At 40.9% G+C, this 20,202-nt stretch overlaps 1 protein-coding gene across 1 annotated transcript in view; it reads right to left on the reverse strand.

Moving 5' to 3' along the window:
• ELMO1 (engulfment and cell motility 1) overlaps nucleotides 1-20,202 on the reverse strand; it is a 1,021,083-nt gene that overhangs the window by 695,449 nt on the left and 305,432 nt on the right. The window contains exons 6-7 of the mRNA XM_053714416.1: nucleotides 8,994-9,044; nucleotides 7,061-7,230 (exon numbers count right to left, since the gene is read on the reverse strand). Coding sequence (XP_053570391.1) covers nucleotides 7,061-7,230; nucleotides 8,994-9,044 — 221 coding nt within the window. The remainder of the gene's footprint in view (nucleotides 1-7,060; nucleotides 7,231-8,993; nucleotides 9,045-20,202) is intronic.

Here is a 20,202-nt window from a genome sequence, read left to right on the forward strand (position 1 = left end):
GCTCCATTTTAAACATGAAAGAAAAACGTGGGTTCCATTTCCCTTTAAAAAGTAAATGCGTATTAGTTTCTAATTTTTTTTAAAAAAAATCTCTCTTAATATTTCTATAAAGCATTTCTATTATCAACTGTATTTTCTTAGAATATTTTGCTGAACAGCATACCTAGGTAGGCTTGGGAACATTTCTGGAACACTAAATAGCTGCAGATTTGTAAAGAAATGCTTTTAACAACCTTGGACACTTTTGAGCACTAGATGGCAGTAGTGTTTGCATTATGTATAAGGTTAAAAGTGTTGAAAAACTGCTGCCATAAAGTATGCCACACATGTGCACACTGCTAAGCTTACCTAGAAATAATCTTCAACAAACGATGCTGAGAGAACAAAAACATTGATAATAGAAGTGATTTTAATTATTTTTAAAACTGTAGGCTCTCTCGGAATGAGCATAAATAAAAAGAGAGAAGCGCTCAACCTGGGAACGAACAATAGCATAATAGCTTGTTCTATGGCCAGTGGCGGACCGACAAGTCGGGCGAATCTTAAAGGGGCCCTGCATCATACTGAAGCTCCATTTTTTCTTCTATTAAAATTTTTTATTATGACTTTATTTTTTTGCAGGGGGGGCAGGCTCAGCAGCATGTCGTGACTCGTATCAGGAACTTCTCTCTAGCAGGAGCCGGTTAGCCTAGCGGTAACGTCACTGTGACAAGTCCTGTCTCTGTCTGTAAATGAAAGAAATACTGGACTCTGGAGCCTGTAAGTAAGCGGCAGCCTGCCCTGCAATATGGGGACCAGCCGGTGTGTATAAATCCGGAATCCGGTCCACATATTATCACACTCCGACCTGCCCTGGCTCTCTGACTGCTCAGCTCTGCCTCCACACGCCGTGCGCACACTTGTAACTGTTCATTAGAGGCTCAGGAGGCAGGAGCTGCAGCAGACCGTGTGTGGCCACGTGATAACGTGAAGGAGCCAAGGAGGACAGGACACTGAGTCAGGACGGCTGAGGCTACATTCGACAACGACGAGTCGACTAAGGTAAGTGTAAGTGAGGAGCCGGCTGCTGCCAGAGAGGGAGGGGGAGGGCTGTACTAGTCTACTTACTTTATATATATATATATATATATATATATATATATATATATATATATATATATATATATATGTCCAGTCCATATGCGCTCTGAGATTGGTGCAGGGGCCTTAATAAGAATCAAATCTCACAGGAAAAAAATGGGAGGATTTCTTCTCTTAAAAGATATGACACTTTTTTGAAAACATTATGCTGAGGCCAAATAGGGTCTGTGTTGTAGTATGGGATTTTTATTTGACTCTATGGTTACAACACTGAACCTATAAGGAACTGGGGAGGGGTCTGTGACAGAGGGAACCTCAATAATATAAATCTCTATTATAAGGAACTGGGGAGGGGTCTGTGTGTGTGTGTGTGACAGAGGGAACCTCTCTATAATATTATATATCTGTATATAAGGTACTGGGGAGGGGTCAGTGTATGTGTGAGACAGAGGGACCCTCTCTATAATATGATATATCTGTATATAAGGTACTGGGGAGGGGGCTGTATGTGTGACAGAAGGAACCTCTCTATAATATTATATATCTGAATATAATGGGATTTTTATTTGACTCTATGGTTACAATACTGAACCTATAAGGAACTGGGGAGGGGTCTGTGACAGAGGGAACCTCAATAATATAAATCTTTATTATAAGGAACTGGGGAGGGGGCTGTATGTGTGACAGAAGGAACCTCTCTATAATATTATATATCTGAATATAATGGGATTTTTATTTGACTCTATGGTTACAACACTGAACCTATAAGGAACTGGGGAGGGGTCTGTGACAGAGGGAACCTCAATAATATAAATCTCTATTATAAGGAACTGGGGAGGGGGTCTGTGTGTGTGTGTGTGTGACAGAGGGAACCTCTCTATAATATGATATATCTGTATATAAGGTACTGGGGAGGAGTCAGTGTGTGAGACAGAGGGAACTTCTCTATAATATTATATATCTGTATATAAGGTACTGGGGAGGGGTCAGTGTGTGTGTGAGACAGAGGGACCCTCTCTATAATATGATATATCTGTATATAAGGTACTGGGGAGGGGCTGTATGTGTGACAGAAGGAACCTCTCTATAATATTATATATCTGAATATAATGGGATTTTTATTTGACTCTATGGTTACAATACTGAACCTATAAGGAACTGGGGAGGGGTCTGTGACAGAGGGAACCTCAATAATATAAATCTTTATTATAAGAAACTGGGGAGGGGGTCTGTGTGTGTGTGTGACAGAGGGAACTTCTCTATAATATTATATATCTGTATATAAGGTACTGGGGAGGGGTCAGTGTGTGTGTGAGACAGAGGGACCCTCTCTATAATATGATATATCTGTATATAAGGTACTGGGGAGGGGGCTGTATGTGTGACAGAAGGAACCTCTCTATATTATATATCTGAATATAATGGGATTTTTATTTGACTCTATGGTTACAATACTGAACCTATAATGAACTGGGGAGGGGTCTGTGACAGAGGGAACCTCAATAATATAAATCTTTATTATAAGAAACTGGGGAGGGGGTCTGTGTTGTGAGACAGAGGGAACCGCTCTATAATATTATATATCTGTATATAAGGTACTGGGGAGGGGTCAGTGTGTGTGAGACAGAGGTGACCTCTCTATAATATTATATATCTGTATATAAGGTACTGGAGAGGGGGCTGTGTGTGTGTGAGACAGAGGGAACCTCTCTATGATATTATATATCTGTATATAAGGTACTGGGGAGGGGGCTGCGTGTGTGTGTGACAGAGGGGACCTCTACATTGTGTTAAATTTGTATTAATTAAGTTTTGGCGGGCGTTAGACCTCTCTATAGTACTGTATATCATGAGATGCAATAGGAGGGGAGCAGCAATGTTCTACTGGAAGCTAGTTGAACATTTTGGGTGAGCCAATTACAAGAGGCATATGTGTGCATCCACCAATCTTCAGCTAAATCTCAGTAGTCCATTGCTGCTCCTGAACCTACCCAGGTATGCTTTTCAACAAATGATAGGAAGTGAATTAAGCAACTTAGATAATAGAAGTAAATTGTAATGAATGGTGTTTAAAATTGTATGTTTATTTTAATTAGACATTCATGATTTAGACAGAGCATAACATTTTAAACAACTTTCCAATTTACTTATATTATTTAATTTTCTTACTTCTCTTGTTATCCATTGCTGAAAGTTCTAGGTAAGCTCAGGAGCAGCAAAGAACCTAGGTTCTAGCTGCTGATTGGTGGCTGTATATATATATATATATATATATATATATACACACCGATTGTCATTGGCTCACCCATGTGTTCACTTAGAAACCAGTAGTGCATTGCTGTTCCTTCAGCAAATGATACCAAGAGAATGAAGCAAATTTGATAATACAAGTATACTGGAAAGTTGTTTAAAATTGTTCTGCCTATTTCATTAAAGAAATTGTTTGTGTTTTCATGCTCCTTTAAAGTTTAATTTTGACTTTACTCTCCCTTTAAAATTGATTTCTCTAAACCTGCCCTGGTTTCAGTGAAAATGGAGATAGTTTTATCTTTATTTAGTATAGACACCTACTTATAGGATCATGAATCTCTTATTTAAAGGAAATTATACAAATGAATGATTTTTACCTCTTTAGCTGCCAGTAAGTGATTTTACCCCCTTGTTTGCCCCTCATTACTGTAGTGCATATAGGCATGGGGATTATTATTTTTTTTCTTGGCATAAGTACTTGATAATTTACAATATTTAGTTCTTCTTAAAAATATTTAAGAAAAAAATTGTCTCTTTATATGGCAATTAAAAACATGATGGGGGAGGGGCAAGGGAGGTGGGAGGGGCACATGAGATGGGGGGGCAATAGGGTGGAGGAGGGGCAGAGGAGGTAGGTAGGTGGAGCAAAGAGGTGGTGGGGGGCCCTGCCACACTTTTGCCCGGGAGCCCTGGTTGGTCTAAGTCCGCCCCTGTTTATGGCTAGTTACCACCCAAGAAGCAGCCTCTTTATGCTCAACATGTGCCTTTCACAGAGAAGAACTTTCCTGTAGCATATCAGTCTGATCCTGACTTCACAGTACAGTCCAGCCCCGAAATACCAGGCAATCCCTCTCTGAACAAGAGAAACAGCAAAACCCCAGACGTACGTTTCGGCCTATTGTGGGCCTCGTCAGTGAGGTGCAGCCATATCCCTCTAGGCACACTGAGCTACGGGTCCACGTCTGGATTCCCGCATCATACTTAGGGAGACTTCCCTAAGTGTCATAATTTGCATAAATAAAATGAGTTTCTGAATATTAATGTGCTTAAACGTTATCAGCAGCTAATAACTCATTTCATTTTTACCCCTTAAAAAGTACCTGTTTATTGACTTCAGAATGAAAGACTAGAATATGCAACACTAAACTTTAAACAGATAACAAGGTTTACAGAGTAGCCTACACGTGGGCTTAAAGTAAATATTAAAGTGATGGTAAACTTTAAATAATCAAATGCCATAAATGTAATCTTTGCCATTAAAATCTTTGCCATTTGAAAAGCAAGAATGTAAGTTAGATGCTGGCCCATTTTTGATGAACAACCTGGGTTGTTCTTGCTGATTGGTGGATAAATTCACCAATTAATATACAAGAACTATCCAGGGTCCTTAACCAAAAAATAGCTTAGCTGCCTTCTTTTTCAAATAAAGATAGCAAAAGAACAAAGAAAAATTGATAAAAGGAGTAAACTAGAAAGTTGCTTAAAATTGCATGCTCTATCTGAATCACGAAAGAAAAAATTTGGGTTCAGTGTCCCTTTAAGGCTGAGCTCTCAGGTGCAATGCATTGCCACTCTGAGAAGAGCATAGCCAGAGAGCCATTAAGATAAGGTATCGGTAGATACATGCATAGAAAAATAGCAGCACTCCAAGCTCAAATAAAAATCCCAAGTTTTATTAGTGCATATTTAAAAAAAAACAAAAAACACACAAACGGGTGTGTAAAAACCATATTACGCATTTTGTGCTGCATAGAGCTCTTAGTCAAGGTAGATATATGTCCTGCTCAGGAATGGTACAAGTGTATTTCTGGTTCATGATTGTGTGTTTAACCTCCTAACAGGGTGGTTAAAAAGCTTTGATTGAATAATAACAATGCTCTAACAAATTAGAGTATTTTCTTATTATACTGTACATTAAGAATGTCAATTTAAACATTCATTATTCATACCTAGGTAGGATCAGAGAAATGTGTTTGCAATATAGTGCTCCAGAAATGTGCACAATCCTGAGTCTACCTAGGTATCATCTTCAATTAAAAACATTAAAAGAAGAATGAAGTGATAACATATGCAAGTCTAGAATATTGGTGCTTTTGCATTAAGTGGCAGGAGTTTGTCAGTTAGTCTCTATAATATATTTAAAAAGGGACAGTTAACACCTAATTACAAGTACAGGTGGCCCTCGGTTTACAACGTTTCAGAATAACAACCTTTTTCAGTCATGTGACTGCTTTTGAAAAGCTTTGGAAAGCAAAGTGCACTAATTTAAATAGCCAGTAGGTGGAGCTGTCCACTTGTTTTGCAGCAAAGTTATGGAACTTAACAGCCTGAAATTGATCTGTGTACACAGAGCAGACATTAGCTATCGAGCAACAAGTTTTAGCAGCCACTTCCCTATTATCTTCCTGTCCAGCTGCTTGAGGTGAGGGTGCCTAACTGCTTAATCACTGCAGATTGAAATGCATAGAATAGGTGCAGACCCAATATTATCTAACATGCTAAAAATGCAGAGAACTGATTGCAGAAAAATGCAAGTAAAACAATGTTTTTGTTTATTAAACTTAGTTTGATGATGATGCAGTCTGTTGTGTGATTATTTAAATAGGTGCTGTTAGCAAATGTTTTTGTTCATTAAACTTAGTTTGATGATGATACAATCTATATTATTAGGTTTATAATGCTGTTTAGCATTTAAAGTCTTCATTTCAAAGCTTTAAAAATAATGTATTAGGTGTTACTTATGACAATTTTGAGAGGGGCCTGGAACCTAACCACCTCACTTCCCATTGACTTACATTATAAACTGGGTTTCAATTTACAACGATTTCGATTTACAACCATTCCTCCTGGAACCTAACCCAGGCGTAAACTGAGGGCTACCTGTAATTTCTGTTGTCTTGCTACAGAATAACATATCAGCCAATTGTAAACATTTTTAAACAAATTAACACCATGGTTGTTGCAGTTGTTTTTCAATAGCCAAACACTTTGCCATATTTGGCCACCATCATAATTTTAGTACAAAATGCATTGTTTTAAAGTTACAACTTAAAAAGCCATAATAGTCTAAATGTTATATGCCCTAATTCATTAGAGCGTGTAATTTTAAAAACTAGCAACCATGAACTAGAGTCTGTTTAACCCCCACAAAGTGGTTAATCCCACAGTAGAAGTAATGCTTGGGACACACAGAGCATTGCTGGTTCCGGGCGAAAACCGCCGCCAATCCAATCAGCAGCGCTCGTTGCACATTTGAGTCATGTTAGAGCATGTAACTTTGTGATTATTATGACCTGAAAAACCAATTAGGGAAATATATCAGAGTTAGCCTTGAGTTAGTCTGCAGTGTGCATTTTCAGCTATGAGAACTAGAAAATCCACAATTTTCAGACCTAAATTAGATGAAAAAGGGGCAAAGTAAATAACGGAACTAAAATGCAAAGTTCTTTTTCTACATATAACTAAACATTATATATTAAAATGTAAGGTGTTTACTGTCCTTTTAAGTTTAGTAATCATAGAAAAATAGGCTTATCATAAAAATTAACAAGAAAAAAAAATCATATTTTTGTTAGCTTCTCAGAAAAAGTTAGACTGTTTTCAGACCAACTGTAAGAAAGACTTGGTGACATTTTTAAGACCATGAATGTAAATTAATAATCTAAATTATAAACCATAAAACATTCTAATGCAAATTTCCCTACTGTTGAATACACATGAAAATACTTACTCATTGCCGCTCTCCACCATCTGTGTGAGAAGAGAGATGCCATCCAAGTTTATAAATTCTTGTGCAAAGGTAATATCCCGTGACAACTTGGCTAAATCCTTCAGTGATTCTAGCTTGACGTCCATACTGGATGACTGTATCCTCTCATGCAGCTGCAGTGCATTGTGGGTCTAATAATGGGGAAATGAAAGGAAATTATTCTTGGCACTAGTATTTCATTATAATGGTTTCCCTTTCAAGCCACTTATGCATTTATATATTAGACCAAGGTAAGTAAGTAAGGTACAGCACAAGCTAAGTGGCACAAGCTAAAAATAGGGCCCCTAAAGGGTTGCCACCTCTGCCATGTTTTCTTGGGTAGTTATGAGTGTCACATTCTGCAGAGAGGAAATGGTGCAGGTAGGGAGCACTAGTCACAAACCTCTCTATACACACCAGAATATGTTAAAAAGTCTTAGCTGACCAGGACAAAATGGCCGAGGGGCACCACCACCCTTCATAATGAGCCACCACAATTCCTGTACAAAAAAAATAGAATAGCTGCACCAATATTCTGCTTAATTTGTTTTCTTCCACATTTTAATTTAGAAAAGAGCTCAGCAGAACTTTTCTACAAAGGATAGCAAGAGAACAAAGTAAATTTGCTAACACAGGTAAAAGTATTTTTTTTTTTTACATTTTTTTTACACTATTCGAATCATTGAAGAAGTTTTGGGGGGGTTTATGTGCCTTTAAAATTAGTCCTTGCAGCTTCTATTTGAATAATGAAAGTAATTTGTTTTTGTTTTTTTAAGTCCCTTTAACCTTTGCAAGGTTTAAATGAATAGTAAGATTGGGTAAGTAAAGCAAAAAAAAATTAGAGTTTGCTTTTTTTATGATGAAACAGTTTAAAAGCAAAATGTGACTATATTGTCTGTAAATGTTAGAACATCTCTGAACAAAAATATATTTTGCTGCATATTTTTCTACAGCATATATCAACATTTAAAAGCACAAGAAACGTAAGCATTGGCAGTGCAAGTTTTCCATGTGTCATATAAACCTTTGCCCTTCCCTTCCTGTTGCTTAATGCTTTACCAAGCTAGGACGACACACAGCAGGAGGCATGCCACTTTTTCCTATGAAGAAGGAATTTCCTGAAGTCATTTACTTAATAGACCAAAATGATGTTTCTTGGGTAATTTCTGTAGACAGAACCATAGGGGGAAAATGATATATACACACACACACACACATACATATAGGGGGGAAATACATAAACCCCTTAGACACTAAATGTTTCCTTTGCAGAAAAGAAAATAAATATTTTGTTTATCACAAAATTAATCACCATTTGGAAAATACCCTGTATTAACCTTGTGACTACCAGGAACCAATGCAAGACGATGCATCTGAAACTATAACTCATGTATGTACCTTAGCCAGTCAGTAAAAAAAAACTTTTATGATTCAGATAGGGCATGTAATTTTGAACAACTTTCCAATTTGCTTTATCATCAAATTTGCTTTGTTCTCTTGGTATTCTTTGTTGAAAGCTAAACCAAGGTAGGTTCATATGCTACATTTCTAAGCCCTTGAAGGCTGCCTCTTATCTCAGTGCATTTGGACAGCTTTTCACAGCTAGACAACGCTAGTTCATGAGTGCCACATAGATAACATTGTGCTCACTCCTGTGGATTTATTTATGAGTCAGCACTGATTGGCTAAAATGCAAGTCTGTAAAAAAAAAAAACCTGAAATAAAGGGGCAGTTTGCAGACACTTAGATACAGGGTAATCACAGAGGTAAAAAATTAATATAACAGTGTTGGTTATGCAAAACTGGGGAATGGGTAATAAAGGGATTATCTATCGTTTTAAACAATAAAAATTCTGTCCCTTTAAGTATATATGAAAGTATATATGAAATGATATGAAATGATATGGTCACTTACGGGAGATGATGTTAATCTCAGGATAGCACCATTTTTTATCTCATTTCGATTCTATAAAAAATGGAGAGAAAAGGCAAAGTTAAAACATGCAAAATGTATGATTGAAAAGGATATTGAAGTTTTTTTTTTTTTTTTAATAAAAAGAATTAAAAAAAAAAAAACATACAAAAAAGCATTTAAAACCTTATAATGTATGATTAAAAAAACTACTTTAAATGGACAATAAAGTAAAAATGAAATTTTCATGTTTCAGATAAAGCTTGTGATTTTTAAACAACTTTCCAATTTACTTATATCATCTTATTTGCTTTGTTCTTTTGGTATCCTTTGTTGAAAATATATAGATAAAGCATACACATTTTAACACACTTCTGGTATAAATCAGCTTCTTTCCCCTGGTATTATTGTCATTTTATTTTTTTTAAGGAGCAGCAATGCACTACTGAGAGCTAGCTGCTGATTGGTGGCTGCACATATATGCCACTTCATTGGCTCACCAGATGTGATCAGCTAGCCCTCAGTAGTGCATTGCTGCTCCTTTAAAAAAATAAATGATACCATCAGAAAGAAGCTAATTGATACCCGAATGTTAAAATGTGTATGCTCTATCAGAATCCCTTTAAAACCCTGGTGAGCATCTTTATCTTACCACCCCTAATTATGGCTAATTAGGACTAGGTGTAAATGTTTGTGCCAAATATACATATACTGTATAGGAAATTTGCAGCATTTGAAGAAAACACAGGTTAAAGATTTGCTTTTTGGCATCTCTAGGGAGCTTACCTGATAATTTAATTTCCATCGACGGGAGGAGAGTACACGGCTTCATTCATTACTGTTGGGAATTATGAACCTGGCCACCAGGAGGAGGCAAAGACACCCCAGCCAAAAGCTTAAATACCTCACCCACTTCCCTCATCCCCCAGTCATTCTGCCAAGGGAACAAGGAACAGTAGGAGAAATATCAGGGTATAAATGGTGCCAGAAGATTAATTAAATTTACGTCCGCCCATCGGAGATATGGGTGGGAGCCGTGGACTCTCCTCCCCTCGATGGAAGGGAAAAGGTGGACCCTAATCTGAGGGCACCACAGCCTGCAAAACCTTTCTCCCAAAAACAGCTTCCGCAGAAGCAAAAACGTCAAATTTGTAAAACTTTGTAAAAGTGTGAAAGGAGGACCAGGTAGCCTCCTTACAAATTTGCTCCATAGAGGCCTCATTCTTGAAGGCCCAAGACGAAGCCATAGCTCTAGTTGAATGAGCCGTGATCCTCTGAGGAGGCTTATGTCCCGCTGTCTCATAGGCCAAGCGAATCAAGCTCCTCAACCAAAAGGACAAAGAAGTGGAAAAGGCTTTCTGCCCCTTGCGCTTCCCTGAATACACCACAAAAAGAGATGTAGACTGTCTGAAATCCTTCGTAGCCTGAAGATAAAACTTCAGGGCCCGAACCACATCCAGATTATGAAGCAACCTCTCCTTAGAAGAAGAAGGGTTAGGACACAAAGAAGGAACCACTATTTCCTGATTGATGTTACGGTTAGACACCACCTTGGGCAGAAACCCCAAACCAGTGCGAAGCACAGCATTATCCGCATGAAAAACCAGATAAGGAGGCTCACATTGCAAGGCAGCCAGTTCAGATACTCTGCGTGCCGATGCAAAGGCCAACAGGAAGAGAATCTTCCAATGTGAATCTTAATGTCAATGGAATGCATAGGCTCAAACGGAACTTTCTGCAATACCTTAAGAACCAAGTTTAAGCTCCATGGGGAAGCAGACTGTCTAAAGACATGCCTGATTCTAGACAGAGCCTGAACAAAAGATTGGATGTCAGGGAGCTCAGCAAGCCTCCTATGCAACAAGACTGATAATGCCGAAATCTGTCCCTTTAAGGAACTGACGGCAAGACCCTTCTCCAAACCGTCTTGGAGAAATGACAGAATCCTGGACACCTTCACCTTATGCCAAGGATATCCATGCTTCTCACACCAGGACAAGTAAGTCCTCCACACCTTATGGTAGAGACGAGTGACTGGCTTCCTTGCCTGAGTTAGATTATCAATCACGCTTTCAGAAAAGCCTCTCTTGGCCAAGATTAGGCGTTCAATCTCCACGCAGTCAGCATGATGTTGAAAAGGGCCCTGTTCCAGCAGATCCCTGCAACAGGGTAACCTCCACGGCAGAGAGGATGACATCCTCACCAAATCCGCAAACCACGTCCTCAGCGGCCACGATGGAGCAATCAGAATGGCCGTAGTTCACTCCTGTTTGATGCGTGCCCCTACACGAGGTAGAAGTGGTAACGGTGGAAAAATGTAAGCTAGGCTGAATCTACAAGGCACCGGTAAGGCATCTATCAGCTCTGCCTGGGGATCCCTGGACCTCGACCCGTAACCGGGTAGCTTGCAATTGAGTCTGAATGCCATGAGCTCTATCTCCGGCATTCCCCACCTGAGACAAATCTCTGCAAACACTTAGGGGTGAAGAGACCATTCCCCCGGATGGAAGGATAGCCTGTTGAGAAAGTCTGCTTCCCAGTTGTCCACACCTGGAATGTGAATCGATGAAAGCGAGCAGCTGTGGGACTCCGCCCACTTAAATATCCGAGACACCTCCCTCATGGCTAGGGAGTTCCTCGTACCCCCCTGATGGTTTATGTAAGCCACCAAGGTTATGTTGTCGGTCTGGAATCTGATAAAGCTGAACACCCCCAGAGGAGGCCATGCCTTCAGAGCATTTTAGATTGCTCGGAGATCCAGAATATTTATCTGTAGGAGAGACTTCTCCCGGGACCATTTTCCTTGTGCCCTCCTGGCACCCCAAACAGCTCCCAATCCTACCAGACTCGCGCCCTTGGTCACAATCTCCCAGAACGGTCTCAAGAAGGATGTCTCCATGGACAGTTGCTCAGGGTGGATGCACCAAAAGAGGGAAATCCGAGTTCGAGCATCCATGGATATCTGCTGTGATAGATGCCATTCCACTGTCTCAACATGCACAATTGAACAGGTCTGAGATGGAACCTGGCGAATGGAATGACGTCTATGCTGGAGACCATAAGTCCGATCACCTCCATACACTGAGCCACCGAGGGGCTTGAGGAGGACTGAAGGGCAAGACAAGAGGACGCAATCTTCCGGCGTCGATGGTCTGTGAGAAACATCTTCATGGACATAGTCCATTATCGTGCCCAGGAACTCCACCCTGTTGCTGGGAACCAGAGAACTCTTTCCTGAGTTGATCTTCCAACCGTGAGATTGGAGCAAAAGAAGCGCCCTCGAATGATCCTCTGCGAGACTTAGCGATGGCGCCTGCACTAGGATGTCATCCAGATAGGGCGCCACAGCAATGCCTCTGGATCTGGCCACCTCAAGTAGCGCCCCCAGAACATTCGTGAAGATTCTCGGGGCCGTCGCCAGACCAAAGGGAAGGGCCACAAACTGGAAGTGATGGTCCAGAAATGCAAATCTTAGGAACTGGAAGTGGTCCCTGTGAATTGGCACATGATGGTAAGGGTCCTTCAAGTCTATAATTGTCATGAACTGTCCCTCTTGAACTAGGGGCAAAATAGATCTGATCATTTCCATTTTGAACGATGGAACACTCAGAAACTTGTTTAAACACTTTAGGTCCAAAATCGGGCAGAACATGCCCTCCTTCTTTGGAACCACAAAAAGATTTGAATAGTACCCTACACCCCTTTCTGCTTGGGGTACTGGTACGATAACACCTAGAGAGGAGAGATCCCTTACACATTCTAGAAAGGCTTCTCTCTTTTCCGGTCTTGAAGACAGGTTTGAGAGGAGGAATCTGCCCCTGGGCGGATGGGATCTGAACCCTATCCTGTAACCCTGGGCGACAACGTCCAGAACCCATGGATCCTGAACATCCTGCAACCAGGCATCTGAGAAGAGGGATATACTCCAATGGCCAGGGCACTCACCACCTCCTATGACCCGGACTACAGAAACCTTTCAGTCTCCTGTGCCGCTGATCAACAGAGAAGAGAGATAGCTACACCCGGTCACATGGAATGCCTGACAGGACCGCCCCTGCCTAAGGAGGAAACGCACTAAAAAATGGCCGCACAATACTCCCTTAAGTCACCTGAAAGTTTCACACATTGCCAGAGCCTCATCTCGCACATAACGCAGCAATGACACAATAAAATGTATAACCCCTCCCCCTGTTCTATAATCCCCTTTCCAGGAATATTAACCCTTGATTCTTTAAGATAAATGTGTCATACTGTGACCCTGTCTTCCATGTTATCATTTATGTAATAAAAAAATGAAACAATCTTACCAGAATCTATGCCGTGGAACAGGAACACGGCCCTTCAAATGTGACAGGTTAGTAGCCTGCTCCTGACATGGACTTGAGTGAAAAAGCAGGCAGCGAAACTCGTTAACGCTGATTGCTTGTGGAGCTGTTAATATGAGTTGGGATGGTTTTGCAGAAAGACTCTCCCTGCATCTCCGGACTCTAACTTTCACCCAGGCTCTCACTGAGAGGCTGACAGGACTACTTAAAACTCCAGTCCAAAATGCGATAAGAGACTACTCCGATCTTCTGCACTTCTCTGGGTCCTCCTGTGACGAAAGGCAAATAATGACTGGGGGATGAGGGAAGTGGGGGAGGTATTTAAGCCTTTGGCTGGGGTGTCTTTGCCTCCTCCTGGTGGCCAGGTTCATAATTCCCAACAGTAATGAATGAAGCCATGGACTATCCTTCCCTTTAGATGGAAACATTTTTTATTTTTTTTACACAATAGCAAATTACATATGAAACATGAGGAAAAAAACAGGCATATTTAATTTTAGTTTTGACAGAAACATGGGAAATCATTTTGTTTTTCTTTTTTACACAGATATGACAACATAAAATTGAGCCATTTTTGAGCATCTGACAGCTTGTATTATATACAAGACATATACAAAAGACAATAGATTGCACCCTTTACTATGATAATATCACTTGACACCACATAATATTTATTGACAATGTGTGTTATGAAAGAACAGCTTGCAATATAAATATCAATAGCAATAATGCAGCGAAAGGAATACTTTAAGTACAATGCAGCGTAGCTTTAGTGGTTATGTCAAGAAACATTATTCTAGTAAAACTAGCTGTTATTTGGTTTGTCAGCAAGATCAATCTCTCTCTGAATGCAGAAGGGAATACTTACAAAAAAAAAAGAACAATTTCCTTTAACTAGTAGCGCATCTATTTCATTTGAAACAAGCTTGACATTAGATTTTAATGTAATATACTACTGTTTATAGCTACACTGGGACTATAAGCATCTACGTAGAAATGAAATAAACAGTCTTGCAGATTTGAACACTCCCTGGTGATGCCAGAACTGAACCTCATATATAACTAAGCAAAAAGCACATACACGGATAAATAAATACAATAAAATGCTTTATTCCTATTTGTAAAGGTGTGTTCTATTATTGTAAAGAAGCTTTTGCATGAAATAAACACAATTGCTATTTATCTTACCACATTTTTAGGACAAGAAAAATGATATGCTCTTAAAGGGATATGAAACCCAATCATGTTCTTTCATGATTCAGATAACGCATACAATTTGAAACAACTTTTCAATTTACTTTTATCATCAAATTTGCTTTTTTTTCTTTGTATCGTTTGTTCAAGGGGAAACAATGAACTAGGGAACTAGCTGAACACATCAGGTGAGCTAATGAAAAAACATAATTTATGCTTACCTGATAAATTTATTTCTCTTGTAGTGTATCCAGTCCACGGATCATCCATTACTTATGGGATATTCTCCTTCCCAACAGGAAGTTGCAAGAGGATCACCCACAGCAGAGCTGCTATATAGCTCCTCCCCTAACTGCCATATCCAGTCATTCAACCGAAACAAACAGAGAAAGGAGAAACCATAGGGTGCAGTGGTGACTGTAGTTTAATTAAATTTTAGACCTGCCTTAAAAGGACAGGGCGGGCCGTGGACTGGATACACTACAAGAGAAATAAATTTATCAGGTAAGCATAAATTATGTTTTCTCTTGTTAAGTGTATCCAGTCCACGGATCATCCATTACTTGTGGGATACCAATACCAAAGCTAAAGTACACGGATGATGGGAGGGACAAGGCAGGGATTAAGAGGAAGGAACCACTGCCTGAAGAACCTTTCTCCCAAAAACAGCCTCCGAAGAAGCAAAAGTATCAAATTTGTAAAATTTTGAAAAAGTGTGAAGCGAAGACCAAGTCGCGGCATTGCAAATCAGTTCAACAGAGGCCTCATTTTTAAAGGCCCAGGTGGAAGCCACAGCTCTAGTAGAATGAGCTGTAATTCTTTCAGGGGGCTGCTGTCCAGCAGTCTCATAGGCTAGGCGTATAATACTCCGAAGCCAAAAGGAAAGAGAGGTTGCCGAAGCTTTTTGACCTCTCCTCTGTCCAGAATAAACGACAAACAGGGAAGATGTTTGACAAAAATCTTTAGTAGCTTGTAAGTAAAACTTCAAGGCACAGACTACGTCCAGATTATGTAAAAGACGTTCCTTCTTTGAAGAAGGATTAGGACACAATGATGGAACAACAATCTCTTGATTGATATTCTTGTTAGAAACCACCTTAGGTAAAAACCCAGGTTTGGTACGCAGAACTACCTTATCTGCATGAAAAATCAGATAAGGAGAATCAGATTGTAAGGCAGATAGCTCAGAGACTCTCCGAGCCGAGGAAATAGCCATCAAAAACAGAACTTTCCAAGATAAAAGCTTAATATCAATGGAATGAAGGGGTTCAAACGGAACTCCTTGAAGAACTTTAAGAACCAAGTTTAAGCTCCATGGGGGAGCAACAGGTTTAAACACAGGCTTAATTCTAAACAAAGCCTGACAAAATGCCTGGACGTCTGGAACTTCTGCCAGACGCTTGTGCAAAAGAATAGACAGAGCAGAAATCTGTCCCTTTAAGGAACTAGCTGATAATCCTTTGTCCAAACCCTCTTGGAGAAAGGACAATATCCTAGGAATCCTAACCTTACTCCATGAGTAATTCTTGGATTCACACCAGTAAAGATATGTACGCCATATCTTGTGATAGATTTTCCTGGTAACAGGCTTTCGTGCCTGTATTAAGGTATCAATGACTGACTCGGAGAAGCCACGCTTTGATAGAATCAAGCGTTCAATCTCCATGCAGTCAGTCTCAGAGAAATTAGATTTGGATGATTGAAAGGACCTTGTATTAGAAGGTCCTGTCTTAGAGGCAGAGTCCATGGTGGAAAGGATGACATGTCCACTAGGTCTGCATACCAGGTCCTGCGTGGCCACGCAGGCGCTATTAGAATCACCGATGCTCTCTCCTGTTTGATTTTGGCAATCAGTCGAGGGAGCAGAGGAAACGGTGGAAACACATAAGCCAGGTTGAAGAACCAAGGCGCTGCTAGAGCATCTATCAGCGTTGCTTCTGGGTCCCTGGACCTAGATCCGTAACAAGGAAGCTTGGCGTTCTGGCGAGACGCCATGAGATCCAACTCTGGTTTGCCCTAACGATGAATCAATTGAGCAAACACCTCCGGATGGAGTTCTCACTCCCCCGGGTGAAAAGTCTGACGACTTAGAAAATCCGCATCCCAGTTCTCCACGCCTGGGATATGGATTGCTGACAGGTGGCAAGAGTGAGTCTCTGCCCAGCTAATTATTTTTGAGACTTCTAACATCGCTAGGGAACTCCTGGTTCCCCCTTGATGGTTGATGTAAGCCACAGTCGTGATATTGTCCGACTGAAATCTGATGAACCTCAGTGTTGCTAACTGAGGCCAAGCCAGAAGAGAATTGAAAATTGCTCTTAACTCCAGAATATTTATCGGAAGGAGTTTCTCCTCCTGAGTCCACGATCCCTGTGCCTTCAGGGAGTTCCAGACTGCACCCCAACCTAGAAGGCTGGCATCTGTTGTTACAATTGTCCAATCTGGCCTGCGAAAGGTCATACCCTCGGACAGGTGGACCCGAGACAACCACCAGAGAAGAGAATCTCTGGTCTCTTGATCCAGATTTAGCAGAGGGGACAAATCTGTGTAATCCCCATTCCACTGACTTAGCATGCATAATTGCAGCGGTCTGAGATGTAGGCGCGCAAATGGCACTATGTCCATTGCCGCTACCATTAAGCCGATCACCTCCATGCACTGAGCCACCGAAGGGCGCGGAATGGAATGAAGAATACGGCAAGCATTTAGAAGCTTTGATAACCTGGACTCAGTCAGGTAAATTTTCATCTCTACAGAATCTATAAGAGTCCCTAAGAAGGAGACTCTTGTGAGTGGGGATAGAGAAATCTTTTCCTCGTTCACTTTCCACCCATGCGATCTCAGAAATGCCAGAACTATCTCTGTATGAGACTTGGCAATTTTAAAGCTTGACGCCTGTATCAGGATGTCGTCTAGATACGGAGCCACCACTATGCCTCGCGGTCTTAGAACCGCCAGAAGTGAGCCCAGAACCTTCGTAAAGATTCTCAGGGCTGTAGCCAACCCAAAGGGAAGAGCTACAAATTGGTAATGCCTGTCTAGAAAGGCAAACCTTAGGAACCGATGATGATCTTTGTGAATCGGTATGTGAAGGTAGGCATCCTTTAAGTCCACTGTGGTCATGTACTGACCCTCTTGGATCATGGGTAGGATGGTCCGAATAGTTTCCATTTTGAAAGATGGAACTCTGAGGAATTTGTTTAAGATCTTTAGATCCAAAATTGGTCTGAAGGTTCCCTCTTTTTTGGGAACCACAAACAGATTTGAATAAAATCCCTGTCCTTGTTCCGTCCGCGGAACTGGATGGATCACTCCCATTACTAGGAGGTCTTGCACACAGCGTAGGAATGCCTCTTTCTTTATCTGATTTGCAGATAACCTTGAAAGATGAAATCTCCCTTGTGGAGGGGAAGCTTTGAAGTCCAGAAGATATCCCTGAGATATGATCTCCAACGCCCAGGGATCCTGAACATCTCTTGCCCACACCTGGGCGAAGAGAAAAAGTCTGCCCCCTACTAGATCCGTCGCCGGATAGGGGGCCGTTCCTTCATGCTGTCTTAGAGGCAGCAGCAGGCTTTCTGGCCTGCTTGCCTTTGTTCCAGGACTGGTTAGGTTTCCAGGCCTGCTTAGATTGAGCAAAAGTTCCCTCTTGTCTTGAAGCGGAGGAAGTTGATGCTGCACCTGCCTTGGAATTTCGAAAGGCACGAAAATTAGACTGTTTGGCCTTTGATTTGGCCCTGTCCTGAGGAAGGTATGACCCTTACCTCCAGTAATGTCAGCAATAATTTCTTTCAAACCAGGCCCGAATAAGGTCTGCCCCTTGAAAGGAATGTTGAGTAATTTAGACTTTGAAGTCACATCAGCTGACCAGGATTTGAGCCATAGCGCCCTACGCGCCTGGATGGCGAATCCGGAATTCTTAGCCGTTAGTTTAGTCAAATGAACAATGGCATCAGAAACAAATTAGTTAGCTAGCTTAAGAGTTCTAAGCTTGTCAACAATTTCAGTCAATGGAGCTGTATGGATGGCCTCTTCCAGGGCCTCAAACCAGAATGCCGCTGCAGCAGTGACAGGCGCAATGCATGCAAGGGGCTGTAAAATAAAACCTTGTTGAATAAACATTTTCTTAAGGTAACCCTCTAATTTTTTATCCATTGGATCTGAAAAAGCACAAATGTCCTCAACCGGGATAGTGGTACGCTTTGCTAAAGTAGAAACTGCTCCCTCCACCTTAGGGACAGTCTGCCATAAGTCCCGTGTAGTGGCATCTATTGGAAACATTTTTCTAAATATAGGAGGTGGGGAAAAGGGCACACCGGGCCTATCCCACTTCTTACTAATAATTTCTGTAAGCCTTTTAGGTATTGGAAAAACATCAGTACTCACCGGCACTGCATAGTATTTATCCAGCCTACACAATTTCTCTGGCACTGCAATTGTGTCACAGTCATTCAGAGCAGCTAATACCTCCCCAAGCAATACACGGAGGTTCTCAAGCTTAAATTTAAAATTAGAAATCTCTGAATCAGGTCTCCCAGAATCAGAGACGTCACCCACAGACTGAAGCTCTCCGTCCTCAGATTCTGCATATTGTGACGCAGTATCAGACATGGCTCTTACAGCATCTACGCGCTCTGTATCTCGTCTAACCCCAGAGCTATCGCGCTTGCCTCTCAATTCAGGCAATCTGGATAATACCTCTGACAGGGTATCATTCATGATTGCAGCCATGTCCTGCAAAGTAATCGCTATAGGCGTCCCTGATGTACTTGGCGCCATATTAGCGTGCGTCCCTTGAGCGGGAGGCAAAGGGTCCGACACGTGGGGAGAGTTAGTCGGCATAACTTCCCCCTCGACAGACCCCTCTGGTGACAATTCTTTTATAGAAAAAGACTGATCTTTACTGTTTAAGGTGAAATCAATACATTTAGTACACATTCTCCTATGGGGCTCCACCATGGCTTTTAAACATAATGAACAAGTATCCTCTGTTTCAGACATGTTTGTACAGACTAGCAATGAGACTAGCAAGCTTGGAAAACACTTTAAAGCAAGTTAACAAGCAATATAAAAAATGTTACTGTGCCTTTAAGAGAAACAAATTTTGACAAAATTTGAAATAACAGTGAAAAAAGGCAGTTACACTAACAAAATTTTTACAGTGTATGTAACAAGTCAGCAGAGCATGGCACCCACTTGCAAATGGATGATTAACCCCTTAATAACAAAAACAGAATAATAAATGACAAAAACATTTTTTAAACACAGTCACAACAACTGCCACAGTCTACTGTGATTGTTACCCTCCTCAAACACGACTTTGAAGCCTTTTGAGCCCTTCCGAGATGTCCTGTATCATGCAGAGGGAAGCTGAATGTCTCTGTCAGTATTTTTAGCTGCACAGAAAAGCACTAAAATAGGCCCTTCCCACTCATATTGCAACAGTGGAAAGCTTCAGGAAACTGTCTCTAGGCAGAAATCAAACCAGCCATGTGGAAAAAAACTAGGCCCCAATAAGTTTTGTCACCAAACATATATAAAAACGATTAACATGCCAGCAAACGTTTTATATTACATTTTTAGAAGAGTATGCATCTCTATTAATAAGCCTGATACCAGTAGCTATCACTGCATTTAAGGCTTTACTTACATTAATCCGGTATAAGCAGCATTTTCTAGCAAATTCCATCCCT

This window comes from Bombina bombina, chromosome 5 (assembly GCF_027579735.1).
Source record: "Bombina bombina isolate aBomBom1 chromosome 5, aBomBom1.pri, whole genome shotgun sequence".
Lineage (NCBI taxonomy): Eukaryota > Metazoa > Chordata > Amphibia > Anura > Bombinatoridae > Bombina > Bombina bombina.